The sequence below is a fragment of the Leopardus geoffroyi genome, chromosome C1 (genome assembly GCF_018350155.1).
Source record: "Leopardus geoffroyi isolate Oge1 chromosome C1, O.geoffroyi_Oge1_pat1.0, whole genome shotgun sequence".
Taxonomy (NCBI): domain Eukaryota; kingdom Metazoa; phylum Chordata; class Mammalia; order Carnivora; family Felidae; genus Leopardus; species Leopardus geoffroyi.
Genome location: NC_059328.1, coordinates 72,416,530 through 72,434,665, shown reverse-complemented (window position 1 = coordinate 72,434,665; position 18,136 = coordinate 72,416,530). Strand labels below are relative to the sequence as shown.

Below are 18,136 nucleotides of genomic sequence, written 5' to 3'. Positions count from 1 at the left end.
TTCTGTGTCTCCCTCTCTCTCTGCCCCTCCCCTGTTCATGCTCTGTCTCTCTCTGTCCCAAAAATAAATAAACGTTGAAAAAAAAAAATTTTAAGATAGGGACATGGTAATGTCCCTTGTCAGTTTGCTTACTGCCTACCTGCTGGCCTCTGATGATGATGTCTGCAGCTAGTAATTTTCATTTCCTTTCTGGGAGAGGTTCCCTCTAATCAGCTTCCACTAATCTGCAGATCCCTCTCAGGTCTTCTGGATTCTCATTCAGCTCTAGCCCAGGAAGTCTGCTCATCAGCCGTTATGACAGAGCCATGTCTTTCTAGAGTAATGACCACTCCCCCACCACACACATACACAAGCTCCCCAGGTATTTCTAAGTTGCCATCTACATCATATAGGAATCAAGGAGTAGGTTAGGAAAATTTAACAAATGTTCGTCGTTTTGATTTTCCTGAGCATCCAAAGTGATATGGCCATAAACCAAGTGCTATCTAGAGAGAAGGTACCTTTCCTGCATCCTGAAGAGGTAGTGGGGAACAAGAGTCTCACTTTACCAAAACTCAGAAAGAGGAAAATCTGAACATCTAGGTCTCTCCCTCCCTTTTTGTGCTCCTGTATTCTCCTGGAGCCAAAAGAAAAACAACAACAACAACAACAACCTGGCTTTCTCTCTATTTCTCCTATATCATATTCTCATCCTTTTATCACCTAGTAAAAAGCCTTAGAGTTCTATTGCAGTAGACGGAAAGTGTGTCTTCTCTATAATATAGGACAGCTCTGTATGCTGGGTGCTCCAAGGTCAACCTGTGAATTATTAAAGTTGGAAACAAAGAAAACAGAAAATTTTTCTTAATACATATAACCCTTGGGCATATGACCCCCTCAAGCTATGAATAGGGTAAAGTCCATATGTTCAAAAAGGCAAAATTGAAAAGCAATTTTGATAATTTTCAAAATACTGCCACATTATAGCAGAGTTGGAGAAGACAAGGAAGAGACAAGATTTAGGGATTTGAGGGGATAATTCAAGGGTTCAGTTTGAGGCACATAAAGTTTGAAATCCCTATTAGAAATTCAAAAAGATGTCAGTAGGTAGGATAACCAGAAGGTCAATGATACAGTCAGGACAGGTGACATAATTTTAGGAATCATTAGAATATAAGGAGGTGTTATATAAGGAAGCCGAAAATTCAGGAAGCATGCTGCCATATAAACAAAACCTTAAAGTTTTTCAAGAATGAAAAAAGGTTGAGATAAAATGAGCCATTGGATTATTGGATTTAGCTATATGAAGGTTACATGGTGACCTGAAAGGGAAGCAATTTCAGAGCTGTGGTAAGAACAAAAGCCCAAATGAAGAGGGAATGAGAAGTAAGAAAATAGTGACAGTGAGCATAAACAGGTCTTTTCAAAAAGTTCTGCTGTGATGGGGAAGTAAAGATTGAACTAGAAAAGTACATGAGACATTGAATGAATGAATAGAAAGGAAGGGAGGGAGGGACACGAGGTCAAGGAAGGGTTTTGTTTTTGTTTTTTAATGAGTGCTATCTAGCTTATTTAATTGCTGTCGGAAATGATGCAGTCAAGAGGAAAAAAATGATAGTGCAAGTGTTAAGAGAAGGTCATGAAGGGAACATGGGCTTTAGATACAAGTGAGGCACTGGCTTCAGACAAGCAACAGGGAAACTTGTTCCTTTGTAAGAGAAGGGAGGTGGACTATGTGTGTGCATAAGGAGGTATGTTGGTAGATCGGGTGTGGGAAAGAGGAGGTGGCTCTTGTTTGATTGCTACTCTGTCTCAGTGCAGTATAAGGCAAGGTCATTCACTTGACACTGAGGCGAAAATGGAAGTTTGAAGAATGTGTGAGTCCTCTTACAGACTAATGACAAATTTCTCAATTATACACGTTTGTGAGAGGCTTATCACTTTTATTTTTACATTCTCCACAAGTTTTTGTTGGTATTTAAATATATAAACACTTACAGCGATGTCTAAACTGCATGGTGGTTGGCAGATAACATTGCCATGCAGTAGTGTTGGCCGACACCTGAATAGTTGAATTCATTGCACCTCATTGCTAGGTGCTGATATAATAAAGGTGTCAGTGAATTCCCTCTTGTACAAGTATTGCAACAAAGGCCTAACATTTTTTAAAATTATACATTTAAGTCACATATTTACAAATTAAAGAATTAAAAATATGATCTCAATAAATGAAACAGAAAGCATTTAGTAAAATATAATATCCACGTTGACTATCATACTTAATGGTGAAACTTCAAAGAATGAGCAAAGATCACCACTATTCACCATTTCTATTCAACATTTACTCAGAAACCCAGCCAGTACGGTACAAGAGAAATAATCTACAGGCAAATTATTAGAATTAAGGAGATTTTAGCAAGATGCTAAATATAAGAATATACAAAAATAGATTCCATTCTTCTTCACCAGCCACAAGCAGTTTAGAAAACCTCAAATAATATTTACTGGGGGCGCGTGGGTGGCTCAGTAGGTTGAGCATCCGATTCTTAATTTCAGCTCATGTCATGATCTCACAGTTCATGGGATTGAGCCCTCTATTGGGCTCTGCACTGACAGCATGGAGCCTCTTTGGGATTCTCTCTCTCCTTTTCTCTCTGCCCCTCCCCTGCTTGCTCTCTCCCTCTCTCTCAATAAATAAATAAACAAAAAAAACTATTTATAATATAATCATCAACAAAATTAAACAACTAGAAATAAATCTAACAAAAGATTTGCAGATTTTTGTCAAAAAAATTATGTTTATTAACAAAGACCTAAATAAATGGAGAGATATTTTATATTCATGGATAGGAGGACTAAATATCAAAAAAATTATCAATTCTCCCCTAAATTAGTCTATAAATTCAATATAATTTTAGTCAAAATCCCTATAAGACTTTTTTTATAGGACCTGATTAATGAAAAGTGATTTTAAAATTCATATGAAAGAACAAAGGACCAATATCAAAACAATTTTCAAGAACAAGTTACAAGGGTTGGGGCAGAGTGGTGTGTGGAAGGGAGAACTTACCCTACCTGATACCGTAACTTATGATTGAAGCTAGAGTAATTTAATCAGTGTCATGTTCATTCACAGAAGACAAAGAGACCAATGGAAATAGAAGGTAACCTTGACTCAGAGCTTAGTATATTTTGAAACATGAAGTTTAATACATTGATCACAGATTGCAAATCATTAAGGAAAGGATGAAATATTCAATAAATGGTACTGGCCCAATTGGTTATCCAAATGGAAAACAAAATAAAATAAAACAACTCCTTCAAACCAGTGCACACATGCACGCAAAAGAATGAAATTCCAATTAAAGGCCTAATTGTGAAAATCAAAATGTTAAGCATGAGAACATTTACAAGAACATTTTATGACCTCATGGAGGGAGGGGAAGCAGTCAGGATCTCCTAAACACTGAAAAGAAGTAAGACAAGAAGAAAATACTGATGAATATGACTCTGTTAAAATCACAAACTTATGTTAATCAGAAATTATATTAAACAAAGTGAAAAAATATGCTGCAGGCTGAGAAGAGATCTGTGTTATATAGAATGAGCAAAATACAGGTATCAGGAATATATGTAAAAACTTTTATGGATAACTCAGTAAGTCCAGCTCAGGGGAATATTGAGCAGAATCACATATAGATGTGAAATAACAGTGTGAATAGATAACCATTCCTCCTAAATAATCAGAAATATGCAAATTGAAAACACAAATAAAATATCATTTACCACAATGAAATGGACATATTTTAAGTCTGATAGTACCAAGCTTTACAGAAGATTTGAAGTAATTGGACTCTGAAACATTGCTATGGGAATGGAAATTGATAAAACTACTTTGGAGAATAATTTTACATTCTCTTGTATACCTAAAGATGTACATATTCTACAACCCAGCAGTTTAACTTCCAGGACTATTCCATAAAAACAAAAACAAAACAAAACAACCACCTTTAACATGGCACATAGATGAGTTCACAAGCATTATCTGTAACAGGACAAAAAAAAAAAAAAAAAAAAAAAAAAAACACCAAAAATTCATCAGTAAGAAATTGGTTAAATCAGCTGTGGTTTTGATAAGAAAATAGAATCCTGTAGGATGAAAAACAGAAAGTGAGTAGATTAAAGACACTGATTAATTTCAAAAGCAAAATGTGTGTTAAAAAAGTTTCCAAAGAATGCATTAAGTATGCTTATTTAAAGTTTGAAAAGATGCAACATTACCACATACTGCTTGGAGATACATACAAATGGAGTAACAGTATAAAGAAATGCTTGGGAATGATAAATTGAGGAAAATGGTTGCACCTGAGTGAGGGGAGAGGGTAATGTGTTTGGAAAGGTATGTGTGCATATGGGACTTCAATTATATATGTATCTTCTCTTTCTTACAGTGGGTGGTGGGTGCATGGGTATTTATTGTACCTTCTAATATCTTTTTATATACATTCAAATGTTATATAATACACTTGAAAAAGGCAGCAGACGTTAGTGAGAACTAACACTGAGCTAAATTCTTCAGTTTAAAGTCCGGTTCTTTTTAGCTTTACATGCACTATCTCATTTAATCTTAATAACTCTTTGAAGAGGTATTGTTGTACTTCTTTTATAGAACAGGAAACTGAGGCCTTTAGAAGTTAAACAATCTACCTATGGTCATATTGCTGTGAGGTGACAGAGCCAGACTATGAAACTAGCAGTCTGACTTTTAAAAGCTCACACCATTACCCTCTAATGAAAGTTAATCTGCCTCTTTTTAAAAGTCCATATTAACCACAAAGAAATCTCAGGTTAGTGCAACTATCATTTTGACCTCTGGATGCAGCTAGAACTACAGCAATAGAACTTAACCATTTTGGCTTCTAAATTTAGTGACTTTCTGAGGCTAGGAGAGCATTTACTGAGGAGCATAGGGCATGAGTCACTTCCTTAGGTATCTGTTTATTCGTTCAACAAATATTTATCAAGAGCCTCCATAGCGCAGTGGTAAACCACAATTTATTTCTTGTCTACATCATTTTTGCAGTTTGCCAAGCTTTGGGACACAAATTTGAGGTTTCCATTTTCATTTCCAAACTAATGCAAGGAGTGCTGTGATTAATTGTTGGCCGTTTCAGAACTTGCACCCTGGCTTACTGTGGATCTCATTTAAGCCTAATTATTGTTGACCTGCAAATTCACAGGACATCTAAAATATTTTAGCCAATTTTACAAAAAAAAAGTATGTATTGAAAACTTTCAGTCTACTTTGTCTGAATAAAATACAGATTAAAATGAAAATACTGTTTTAAAGTTGAATATGACTACTTTTTTCTCCATCTATTTCCCTCTCTCCTTTTTTCCACAGACCAAAGAAAACCTCCTTAATCTACTACTCCAATAAGATCTTGAGATTCTTCTTCACCATGTTTTATATATATATTTTATAATCCTATACATTCAACAAGATGTTGAACCCACAGTAGTAGCTCATAGAACTGCTAAAATTAAAATGGATGCATTGGGTTTAGTTTAATTACAGTCTCACTAATTAAAATGGTGATGAAACCAAATAATTTTCTTCCTATAATAAAGAACAGTTTAATTTTGTCTATCTTGACCAGTTTGTATATGTAAATTTTACTCATTAGTAACAGACTGCTAAATCATCATGACCTATTTTTAGATAATTATGCAAACACAATATTGTTGAAAAATAACCCTCATTTTTACATAATGTTCAATTCAGTGATTATGTGATGTAAGTATTTAAATATGCCATCTACTCCTTTCTTTAACAATTTATTTTCTTTTTTATATTGGACATTCAGGGATCTGAAGGAATTGTGGGAATTCCAGGGCAAAGAGGTCGCCCAGGCAAAAAGGTAATTTTTTTTTTTACATCTTTTTAAGGCTTCCTTTCTTCTGATGTGCTCTGAGCTCCATAGAATGCTGTGATATTTTTATTTGCATGAGATATATGGTAATAAAGAAATATAAATTTGGTTTTAAAAGGCACATTTATATAAATTAATATTTAACTCTACTTAGGAGTATTTATCGCCTTAATTATTTGAAGGCAACTGTCTCACTCTGTAGTTTCTGTGAAGATATTTGCCTTTTCTTCTCCTGTTTGCCAAAAATTCTTCAGTAGACTTTGGGCAGGAAAAGAGAGAAAAGGAAAATACTACACCATTTGTGTATTAGTAACAACTTTAGTAAAATGTTTAGGGGAAAAGATTATAATTGAGATTGTTTCTGGGTTTATTAGTACTATGTTTATCTAAATTGAAAAGGTTAATTATTTTATCTTTCCCATATATTGACTTAGAAACACACATCCAGAATATGGTTTATATGTTTCTTTTATATCTTACTAAAATGAAAATGTATAAAGTTCTGGAACATTATAATGAAAAATTCATCTCTGTATGGGGCCAATAATTTGTTCAAGTATGATTTTCTTATTCAAATACAACAGTTCTGAATATATGACTATAATTAGCTTCAAATCACACCATATCTAGTTCCCAAAGTCTAATTTTATCATTTCTACTAACATACACCCAGCCTATCTTTGTCATAATGTAGAGACAGGATTAGTTAGAATAAGAAGTAAGGAAAAATGAATGAAGTGAATTTTAATAGCCATTCTTACCCATGAAAATAACCCCAATACTGAAGTCTCTTTTCATCATATTTGATGTTATATCTAAAATCAACATTAGAAGTGGGACAGTATAATTCTTTACAGTAGTCTGCATCCCTGGGAATTATTATGAATACCAAAAACTTCCTTCCTGACTATGATCACAGTCTAGTTTTTCTTTGTATCTACTTTATTGTCTACAGTAGAACAGATTGGTTCCCACTTTCAGAAAATGAATTATAGCACTTAAAGTTGTTTAAAAGCAGCCATATTTTGGTGGTAGAGAATGATCAGTCAGCTTGATGGAAAACAGAAGATAACTAGTTTTCAGAAGGATGTTAAATGATATAAATATGTTATGGATTTTTAAAGGCAGACTCCAAGCCACTGAATATACAGAAACATACACTGGAAACTGTATACATTAAATAGATCTTTGTGGGATTGAAATTGGGTATAGAAGCAGGTTTCTTATATAGTCTATGTTTTCTCATGATAACAAGAAATACATGCATGCATGCATACATACATGCATACCTAACAAATTCAAAATAAAAAAAAATTGGTTATTGGTAATTCAACATGAACACCAGATCTCCCCTGCTTGTTTGGCCAAAAAAATTTTTTTTAATGTTCTTTCTCTTAAATTACTTTCAGTTATATCTTTCAGATAACCTAGGTGGTGATGGTATGTTATTATTGTCAGTGGCAGTCTCCACCACCAGCTAGGTAAACCCAAGTTACTATTTACGGAATTTTGCTTACAGACTATCCTCCGGTGTCATTCAGGTATATGATATAGTTAATTCGTCTAGGTAAAAATTTGTTTTTTCCCACTTTTCTCTCTTACTAACGACATCCACAGGGTGAAAAAGGACAAATAGGGCCCACCGGAGAAATTGGAAGCAGAGGTGCTCCCGGACAAATTGGGGAAAGTGGTCCTAAGGGTGCCAGAGGAACGAGAGGTGCTGTGGTTAGTATTTGATTTATTTCCAGACCTGAGTTCACTGTGGATGGAAAAGAAATGTATCCATGTCCTTAAAGTTTCATCCCTTGATTAATTTTACAGAGAAAGCAATAGTTCCATTGAAAATAATCTACCTCCATGAGCTGTGGAGAATTGTAAGCATTCCACAGTACTTAAATGGCTTAGTGGTTTCTGGACATGAAAAAGGGAAAGGGGAAAAAACTCAAAATGGAAATAAAATATGAAATGAAGTTTTAAAAACTCAGATTATAACTCTTAACCTAAGTGGGAAAGTTTATATGCCTTGCACTTAAAATAAGAATTTAATATCTGTCTGAAACTATGCTGTCAGGATTGGCATATTGCTTTTGAAAATTAGATTTACTTAAAAATGATTTTTCTTTATAAGCTTGGACTCTACATGCTCATGGAGATTTTTTTTAAAACCGGCTGTGATCAATATCTGTAACATCTAATAATATTTAATCTTTTGTATGAACTTTATATAGTGTTGGAAACAAGGGTAGCATAAATACTTCTGAACCTATAATAGCAAAATTTTATTGCTAATATATTTGGACCTGTTTAGAAAGTCACAGCATGAGAGATGCAGAGTATTTGAATTATTAAACTTAGTGTTTTCACTATTTCATAAGCTTATCTACAAAATGCATGTGTATTTCCTAGTCTCCGTTAAATGTCACAAATGCTAGACTTTTCACCAAAGCCTTCTTGAGAGCATTGTATAATTCATCAGTTGTCTGAGGAAAGTTTATCTCAGGCTCATTTGACATACTCATCTTACCACTTCAGGTCTTTCTTCCTTTGATTTAAATTACTAATATTTTTCTGATTTGGGCTTGTATGTTACAAAACTTTATTTAATATGATTAATTTTTAACGAACATGGAAACTAATCCAGAGTATTGCCTTCAAAGTAGGTTCCTACTTTGGATTTTGTCTAAAGAGAATATTCACTTTAAAAATATTGACACATGTTCTCCAACTGCCTCCCCAAAAGGTTTCATCCAATATACACTCCCACCACCAATACTTCATGTTAACCCTTTTGATGTCTGACAATCTGATAAATGAGAACATGTGTCTCATTTTCTTTCTGTTTATATCTCCTCGATTACAATTAAATGATTTTTTTTTTCTGGAAATTGCCTTTACATATTCACTTTATATGATTTACATTAGGTTGTTGTCTTTTTCTTATTGAACTGTAATAACTCCTTATATATTTTAGATTATATATATATATATATATATATATATATATATATGATTATTTAGTTTTGAGAGAGAGAGAGAGAGAGACAGAGCATGATGGGGGAGGGGCAGAGAAAGAGGGAGACACAGAATCCGAAGCAGGCTCCAGGCTCCACGCTGTCAGCACAGAGCCCAATGCAGGGCTTGAACTCACAAGTCGTGAGATCATGACCTGAGCCCAAGTCAGACACTTAACCGACTGAGTCACCCAGGCGTCCCTTAGATAATATATTTTTGTTAAATTTGTTACAAAATGTATTATAAATACAATTTCTCTTTCTGTCATTTAACATTTAGTGTTGTTTGTTTGATATCTTTTTGCTGGAGATTTTAATTATTATATACTCAAATTTGTCACTCCTTTACTTTACAGGTTTTATTTCTTCATTAGAAATGCCTTCCCTACCTAAAGTATATAAAAATACTCTTCCATATCCTTCTCCTAATTCTTTTATAGCTTTATTTTTATTCCTAACTCATATGAAGTTTATTATTTTGCTGTGAAATAAGTTGTAAAGAACTTGATTTTCTTTTTTCCAAGTAGATTTTCAGTTGTTTCAAAATCATTTAATAAATAGTCACTCTGTATCCCACTAAACTAAACTCTCAAATATTTATTGACCTGTTTTCATTCTCTCTGTTTTCTTCTGTCAATCTGTTAGCCTATTTTTGGGTTCAATACCACACTATTTAATTGTTATATTATTACAGTACTTTTGAGAAGAGCAAGTATTCCATAATTCATTTTTCTGAAAAGTTCAGCTCTTACTTTAATTCTCTCTTCCATGTGAACTTTAAAATCAGCTCTTCATGTTCCTTTAACATTGAATCTTTCAGTAGAGAAGCAGTATATGTCTTTCTATTTACTTACATCATCTTATATGTCCTTTAATAAAGTTTTGTTATTTCCTTTATTCTGTTCTTACCTCTATCCTGTTAGATTTATTGTTGGTTTCTTATGGACTTTACGATTTATGATGCAATCTTTTTTCCATTATATCTTTTTATTGGTGCTGTATAAGAAATCTACTTACTTTTATGTTTTAACTTTATATCCGCTTAAATGATAGGTGGTTCTCATGGGTTCTTTGGGTAAATAATCATATTTAGAGCTTCTGGTTAATCTGATATTTGGTTAGGCATGAACCTATTCTGTGCCTTAATTTTCTCATCTCCTATTTAGTTTCCAACTTAAATAGGAGAATTGGTATGGAAATTTTTGGTAGTATGAAAGGTAAGACATTTTTAGGATTATTATTTTTGCTCTTTTTAGTTGTCTGAGTCACATTTTCAGTACTTTAGAGGCATTTATGAATTAACCCTTAAATTATGTAGTATCCTCATCTGCAAAATATTGATAATAAGAGCAATAACAGAGTGATTATCACACATAAGTTGCCAACTATTTCTCCTTTAACAACTTTGACCAGAGCTGAAACTTTTCTTCATCAAAGCATCTGAAACTATCAATGAGTATGGAGTTCTCCATGATCCAATCATGATAATATCAAAAACTTTCAGGCTATACTCTAATATTTAGTGAGGCACATCTACCATAAACTTGAACCAGATATAAGGGCACCTGGCTGGCTCATTTGGTTAAGCGTCTGACTTCAGCTTAGGTCATGATCTCATGGTTTGTGATTTCGGACTATGGGGCTCTGTGCTGACAGCTCAGAGCCTGGAAACTGCTTCAGATTCTGTGTCTCCCTCTCTCTCTCTCTGCCCTTCCCCTGTCCTCTCTCAAAAATAAGTAAACATTGGGGCGCCTGGGTGGCTCAGCCGGTTAAGTGGCCGACTTCGGCTCAGGTCATGATCTCACAGTCCGTGAGTTCGAGCCCCGCGTCAGGCTCTGTGCTGACAGCTCAGAGCCTGGAGCCTGTTTCAGATTCTGTGTCTCCCTCTCTCTGACCCTCCCCTGTTCATGCTCTGTCTCTCCCTATCTCAAAAATAAATAAAACGTTAAAAAAATATTTAAAAAAATAAGTAAACATTAAAAAAATACATATACTATAAACTTTGGCAGATACACATTACATTTCCAAGAACTTGCTGAAAACCTATGGGGTTCTGACAACTGAAAGTATTTTTCTTAATATGATTAAGAATATTCATACCAGAAGTAAACTGAAGAGACATTTTTTTTGGTGGGACTTTTGTGGTTCAGAAGAAAAATAAGACAGAAGTTAGAATGTTATTTCTTGTTTTCCCATTTCAGACTAAGTAAAATATTATACTTCAGAAATTCTAAATTTTAAGTAATCAGAGTACAAGTGTAATGGTTCAAGCAATTGGCTATTTTCTCTCTAATATTTACTTTGTTTTTTAGGGACATTTAGGATTGATGGGACTTGATGGAGAACCAGGAATTCCAGGATATAGGGTAATCATTTCTAATTGGAAATTAAAATGTGTGTATTTGCATGAAAATGGTTATATAAAGATGTCATTCCAATTATGCAGATTAAGATGAAATCTCACCGATAAACCTTGCTATTGCATTTAGGCTTCATCCCCCTAGAGAATGAATCTTGTTTTTCTTTCAGAATAGTGCAGTATCTAATGGCATGTCCTTGGTGGTATTAGATAGAACATGCACAAATGATACAGAGAATGTCTACTTTCTTGTCCTTTTGTTAGGGCCACCAGGGCCAGCCAGGCCTTTCTGGGCTGCCAGGACCTAAAGGAGAAAAGGTATGTGTGTATGTTGACTTTGCAATCCTAAAGTTAAATATTTAATTTTTGTGTTCTTTCTGAAAGTGTGCATGGAAACATTTTCAAAGAATAAAAGAAAACACTTTTCAATTTGGGAAGTATTGCAAATTCTAGAAGGTAAATACCAAGAGATGAAAATTTAAATCATTAAAATGTCTTCAATAGGTTGTTTCAAGATATCCATGAAATAATATATGGTAAAGTACTTTGTAATCTGTAAAGCTTTGTAAACTTAAAATTAATTACTTGTTGAAACAGATTGTGAGACTCTAGATTAAATGACCAGTATGTTCATAGTAAAATTTATAGTAAAATTGTTCAGGGTTAAGAATAACTATAATAATACTACTCTTAATTTGCAAGATCACTGGAAACCTGAAGCTTTGAACAAATTCCTAAACTGCTTTGTATGTAATTAAAGCTGATAGACACTTCTGAGAACCATATAGGAATTACAACTGTATAAAATATCCTGTGCTAAGTTTTGTAGGTAAAGTTTTCCATTTAAAAAAGATAAAACCAGACTGTAGATGTCATAACATATGAGACAATGATAAGCTACATATTTCAAAGTTTATTTTATTAATTTGATTTTGTTTATAAATAATTATCTTCATTATAGGGTTATCCAGGAGAAGATAGCACAGTGCTAGGACCACCTGGGCCTCGAGGTGAACCAGTAGGTCTTTTTCTAAAATTATTTTGATGTTTCAAGATAAAATGCAATGAATATAATAGATTCATATGACCAATCACATCTTTTCAGGGAGTTTTATTCTGTTAGTTTCATAATATGGTTTTGTAGGCACATACTATTTATAGTTGTATTATCTAAATGTAAAATCTATTTATATCCAAGTCAAGATCCTTAGCATAATATATAGTTTAATTACGGTGACTTTCCAAATCTAACTTTCAGCATGAAATGCACTATAACAACCTTTTGCAGAGCTTATCAAAATACTATACTCTAGATATTTTAGGGCAGACATTTCTTCAATCATCAAATTCATGGGGCGCCTGGGTGGGTCAGTTGGTTAAGCATCTGACTTTGGCTCAGGTCTTGATCTCACAGTCCATGGATCTGAGTCCTGCATCGGGTTTTGTGCTAACAGCTTAGAGCTTGGAGCCTGCTTTGGATTCTGTGTCTCCTTCTCTCTCTGCCTTTCCCCTGCTCACTCTTTCTCTCTCTCTCAAAAGTAAATAAATAGTAAAAACGTGTTTAAAAAATCATCAAATTCAGATTTATTTCTGAGTATTAAAAAAATCTGACCTGTATACTTTTTTATAGTAATTTACATATAGTTACCAAATGACTTTAAAAAAAATTTTTTTTTTTTTCAACGTTTATTTATTTTTGGGACAGAGAGAGACAGAGCATGAACGGGGGAGGGGCAGAGACAGAGGGAGACACAGAATCGGAAACAGGCTCCAGGCTCTGAGCCATCAGCCCAGAGCCCGACGCGGGGCTCGAACTCACGGACCGCGAGATCGTGACCTGGCTGAAGTCGGACGCTTAACCGACTGCGCCACCCAGGCGCCCCTATATGACTTTAAAACTTAATCAGTTATTATAACCAATACCCTTTGAAGATCACTGATCCATAGTCTTCTAATTAAGTATCTGTTTTATAAACTCTGTTTAAACTCTGTTTTGAAAAGTTATTATAGGGGAACTTGGGTGGTTCAGTTGGTTGAGCATCTGACTTCAGCTCAGCTCACGATCTCCAAGTTTGTGGGTTCAAGCCCCACGTCAGGCTCTGTGCTGACAGCTCCGAGCCTAGAGCCTGCTTCAGATTCTGTGTCTCCCTCTCTTTCTGCCCCTCCCCCACACTCTCTCTCTCTCAAAAATAAACATTAAAAATATATGTTAAAAAAAAGAAAAGTAGCTATTGTAGCTTTGATTATCTGAATGACCATCTCTATATTCATATTTTATGAAAATAATCTTAAAGGGCATATGTAAATTAAATAGGTAGAATAAAAGTGTTTAACTCATAAAAATAAATATAATTGGTTTGATTTTCAATTTTCTACATGATATCATATAAGATTTTAAAAATCCTAGGGGTGCCTAGGTGGCTCAGTCGGTTAAGCATCTGACTTTGCTAAGGTCATGATCTCATGGTTCATGGGTTCAAGCCCCGCTTTGGGCTCTGTGCTAACAGCTCAGAGTCTGGAGCTTGCTTTGGATTCTGTGTCTCCCTCTCTCTCTGCCCCTCCCCCGGCTCATGCTCTGTCTCTTTTTCTCTCTCCTAAAAATAAATAAACATTAAAAAATATGTTTAAATACTAAAGCAGAAGAATCACATTACATAGTTACTTCTGGTGCTTTGATCTGGCTCTTTGGAGATGAGTGAAAGTTATATTTTGTTTTAGAAATACAAAAGATTTTAGAATTATTCTGATTAAATCAATCCATCTCATATAGAGGCATACTTATCTATAAAATATATATAAGGTTTGTATCAAATATGTTCTAGTCTCTCTAAAGCCCTGACAGGGAAAAATATGGAAATAATGCAAAAACTTAAAAGCAAATGGAAACATATGGGCAAATAGTGTATAAAAGTGCTTGTTTTTTCCCCAGATTCAAGTACGCCAGAATCAAAGAATGTCACTAAAATATAATAAATATATTAAAAGTCTAGCATAACAATCATTATTTTGTCTAGTAGACATAAAACAGGTGTGAAACTTAAACCAAGAATATTCTAAATCATTAAAACAGAGTCAGAGATTACTGTCCTTACATTATGTCAAATATCTTTACTTACATAGGAATAAGTTAAAATTTGTCAATCAATTGTCCTCATCAATTTTATGGTTTTCACAAAGATTTCAATTTGACTTTCTTTTTAGACAGTAGGTCCTCGTATGCAAAAATTGCTTTTCCAAGTATATTTTACACTAGATAATTTGAATAGTTTATCATATCAAAGAATTTATGTTAGGAATATTTGAAAAAAAGTTAAAAGTGTAGGTTTATTAGCTACTACCATACAGATTAAAATAAATAGATGCAATTTTTATTAGGTTAATTTATATCTTAAAAATTAAAAAGAATAAACAATAGAGTTTCTGATCAAGAATGTTAAAGTAGGTAGCTATTAGATGCTTTTAAAAAGATCATTAAACAGTGTCTCCCAAAACAGCTCCCATCCTGCCACACCCTGCAGGTGGCCTTGCCCAGGACTGGTGTTCTCCAAAGTAACTCTTGTCCCAACACACCAAACGAGTAGTTTTGGCCTGGACTGGCGCCCTTCCAGAGTGGCTCCTGACAGGAACAAGGGGCAAGGCCCACCCATCAGTATGCCTACAACAGTCCTGGCCTGACCTCATAGCCAGGCACACCAGGGGCTATCCCACCCACCAGCACACCCACAGCCACCACAGCCAGGCCTCTCAGCCAGCCATGTCAGGAGCCAGTCCTGCCCACCAGTGTGCCCACAGCAGTTGTGGCCAGTCATTGCAGCCAATGGGCCAGGAGCCAGTCCCACTCACAAGCATGCCAGCAATAAGAAGGCACAAAGAGACTACACAGGGCACTCCTGGACCACCTGGTTCTGGTGACAAAGGAGGAGTGTGCTTCTAAGGCCCAACAGACACCTTCTATATGAGACCACTCCATCAAGACCATGAGGCATAGCTGATCTACCTAATACATAGAAACACACACAGTGAGTCAGGCCTAACAAGGAGACAGGAGGACATTCCAAATAAAATAAGACAAAACCTCAGGAAGGAACCAAACGAAACAGAGATAAGCAATCTGCCTGATAAAGAATTCAAAGTAATGGTCATAAAGATGCTCATGGAAGTCAGAAGAAGAGTAGTTGAATAATGAGAAATTCAACAAAGAGATAGAAAAATATAAAAAATAACTAATCATAACTTAAGAATTCAATAGCTGAAATGAAAAAAATATATACACTAGGGAGAACAATGGCAGATTAAAGAATATAGACAGGTCAGCGATCTGGAAGACAAGGTAGTGGAAGTCATCCAAACTGAAGAGTACAAAGAAAAAGGTTAAGAAAAAGAGGATAGTTTAAGGAAACTCTTGGACAATAAATATCAACAGAAGTCTTATAAAATAGACTTTAAAGCAAAGAGTGTAACAAGACAAAAGGAAGAAATAATAAATGAAAACTTCCCTAACCTGGGGAAAGAAACAAACATCCAACTGCAAGATGCACAGAGAGCTCCAAACAAGATGAACCCAAAGAGGTTCACACCAACAGAGAGTAAGTAAATTGTCAAAAATTAAAGGTAATGAGAGAATCTTAAAAACAGCAAGAGTAAAGCAACTGGTTACTTACAAGGTAACACCTAAAAGATCATGAGCTAATTTTTCAGCAGAAATTTTGTAGGCCAGAAAGGAGAGGCCTGATATACTCAAAGTGCTGAAAGGAAAAACCTACAACCAGAATACTCTTCCTGGAAAGATTGTCATTCAGAATTAAAGAGATAAAGAGTTTCCCAAACAAATGAAAGTTAAAGGAATTCATCACCACTAAACTGGACTTACAAGAGAGGTTAAAGGGACTTCTTAAAATGGAAAAGAAAACACCATAAATGGAGGTAAAAAAAAAATTATGAAAGAAAAAGGCTCATTGGTAAAAGCAAACATATAGTAAAGAGAGTGGATCAACTACTTATAAAGCTGGTATGAAGGTTAAAGGACAAAAGTAGAAAAAACAACTATATCTACATAATTACCTAAGGGATATACAAAATAAAAAGATGTGGGGCGCCTGGGTGGCTCAGTCGGTTGAGCATCTGACTTCGCTCAGGTCACGATCTCAAGGTCCGTGAGTTCGAGCCCCGCATCGGGCTCTGTGCTGACAGCTCAGAGCCTGGAGCCTGCTTCAGATTCTGTGTCTCCCTCTCTCTGACCCTCCCCCGTTCATGCTCTGTCTCTCTCTGTCTCAAAAATAAATAAATGTTAAAAAAAAAATTAAAAAAAAAAACAAAATAAAAAGATGTAAATTATGGCACCAAATACACAAAACATGGGGAGAAGGGAATAAAAAATGTAGGGCTTTTAGAATGTGTTTGAACTTAAGTGACCATCAACTTAAAATAGACTGCTATGTACATAGGGTGTTATATATGTAACTCATGGAAACCTCAAACCAAAACCTACAATAGATTCACAAAAAAATAAAGAAAAAGGGATCCAAACATAACACTAAAGAAAATCATCAAATCACAAAGGAAGAGAGCAAGAGAGGAACAGAAAAGAACTACATATACAACCAGAAAACAGTTAACAAAATGGCACTAAGTACATACCTATCAGTTGATACTTTAAATGTAAATGGATTAGATGTTCCAATCAAAAGACATAGGGTGACTGAAAGGATAAGAAAAATAAGGCCCATTTCAGGGCACCTGGGTGGCTCAGTCAGTTAAGTGACTTCAGCTCAGGTCATGATTTCAAGTCTGTGAGTTCGAGCCCCACATCAGGGTCTATGCTAACAGCTCAGAGCCTGGAGCGTGCTTCAGATTCTGTGTGTGTGTGTCTCTCTCTCTACCCCTCCCCCACTCAAACGCTGTGTCTCCCTGTCTCTCTCTCAAAAATAAAGAAACATTAAAAAAATTAAAAAAAAAAAAAGACCCATCTATATGCTGCCTACAAGAGACTCACTTCAGACCCAAAGACACGCACAGATTGAAAGTGAAAGGATAGAAAAAAATACTCCATTCAAGTGGAAATGAAAAAAAACAAACCAGGGGTATCATATCAGATAAAATAGACTTTAAAATTAACACTGTAACAAGACAAAAGGAAGGGCACTACATGATGATAAAGGGTTCAATTCAACAAGAGGATATAACAATTATAAATATCTATGCACCCAACTTAGAAACAGTTAAATTTAAAAAGCAGATATTAACAGACATCAAGGGAGAAATTGATAGTAATACAATAGGAGTAGGACACTTTAATACTCCACTTATGTCTATAGATGGATCATCCAGACAGAAAGTCAATAAGTAAATAGTAACCTTAAACAACACATTAGACCAGAGGGACCTAATGGGTATATACAGAACAGTCCATTCAAAAACAGCAGAATATGCATTCTTCTCAAGTGCACACAGAACATTATCTAGGAAAAATCACATGTTAGACCACAAAAAACATCTTAATAAATTTAAGAATATTGAAATCATATCAAGCATCTTTTGTGATCACAATGATATGAAACTAGAAATAAATACCAAGAAAAAAATGGAGAAAAAACACAAGTACATGGAAGCTAAACAACATTCTGCTAACTAAACATTAGTTTTGTTTGAAGACAAATGGAAATAAAAGCACAGCATCCCAAATCTACTACAAACAGGTTTGCCAAGAAATTGGCCAACCTAGAAAAAAAAAGATAAAATCCTAAACCCTTATAATCTTCCAAAACTGAATCAGGAAGAAATAGAAATCTGAACAGACTGATTACTGGTAATGAAAATGAATCAGTAACCAAAAAACTCCCAATAAACCAAACTCA

At 34.7% G+C, this 18,136-nt stretch overlaps 1 protein-coding gene across 5 annotated transcripts in view; it reads left to right on the top strand.

The window, feature by feature from the left end:
• COL24A1 (collagen type XXIV alpha 1 chain) overlaps positions 1 to 18,136 on the top strand; it is a 397,210-nt gene that overhangs the window by 290,282 nt on the left and 88,792 nt on the right. For all 5 annotated transcript variants that reach the window (XM_045478122.1, XM_045478119.1, XM_045478121.1 and 2 more), the window contains 5 exons: positions 5,847 to 5,900; positions 7,530 to 7,637; positions 11,236 to 11,289; positions 11,547 to 11,600; positions 12,244 to 12,300. In XM_045478122.1, the coding sequence (XP_045334078.1) occupies positions 5,847 to 5,900; positions 7,530 to 7,637; positions 11,236 to 11,289; positions 11,547 to 11,600; positions 12,244 to 12,300 (327 nt within the window). The remainder of the gene's footprint in view (positions 1 to 5,846; positions 5,901 to 7,529; positions 7,638 to 11,235; positions 11,290 to 11,546; positions 11,601 to 12,243; positions 12,301 to 18,136) is intronic.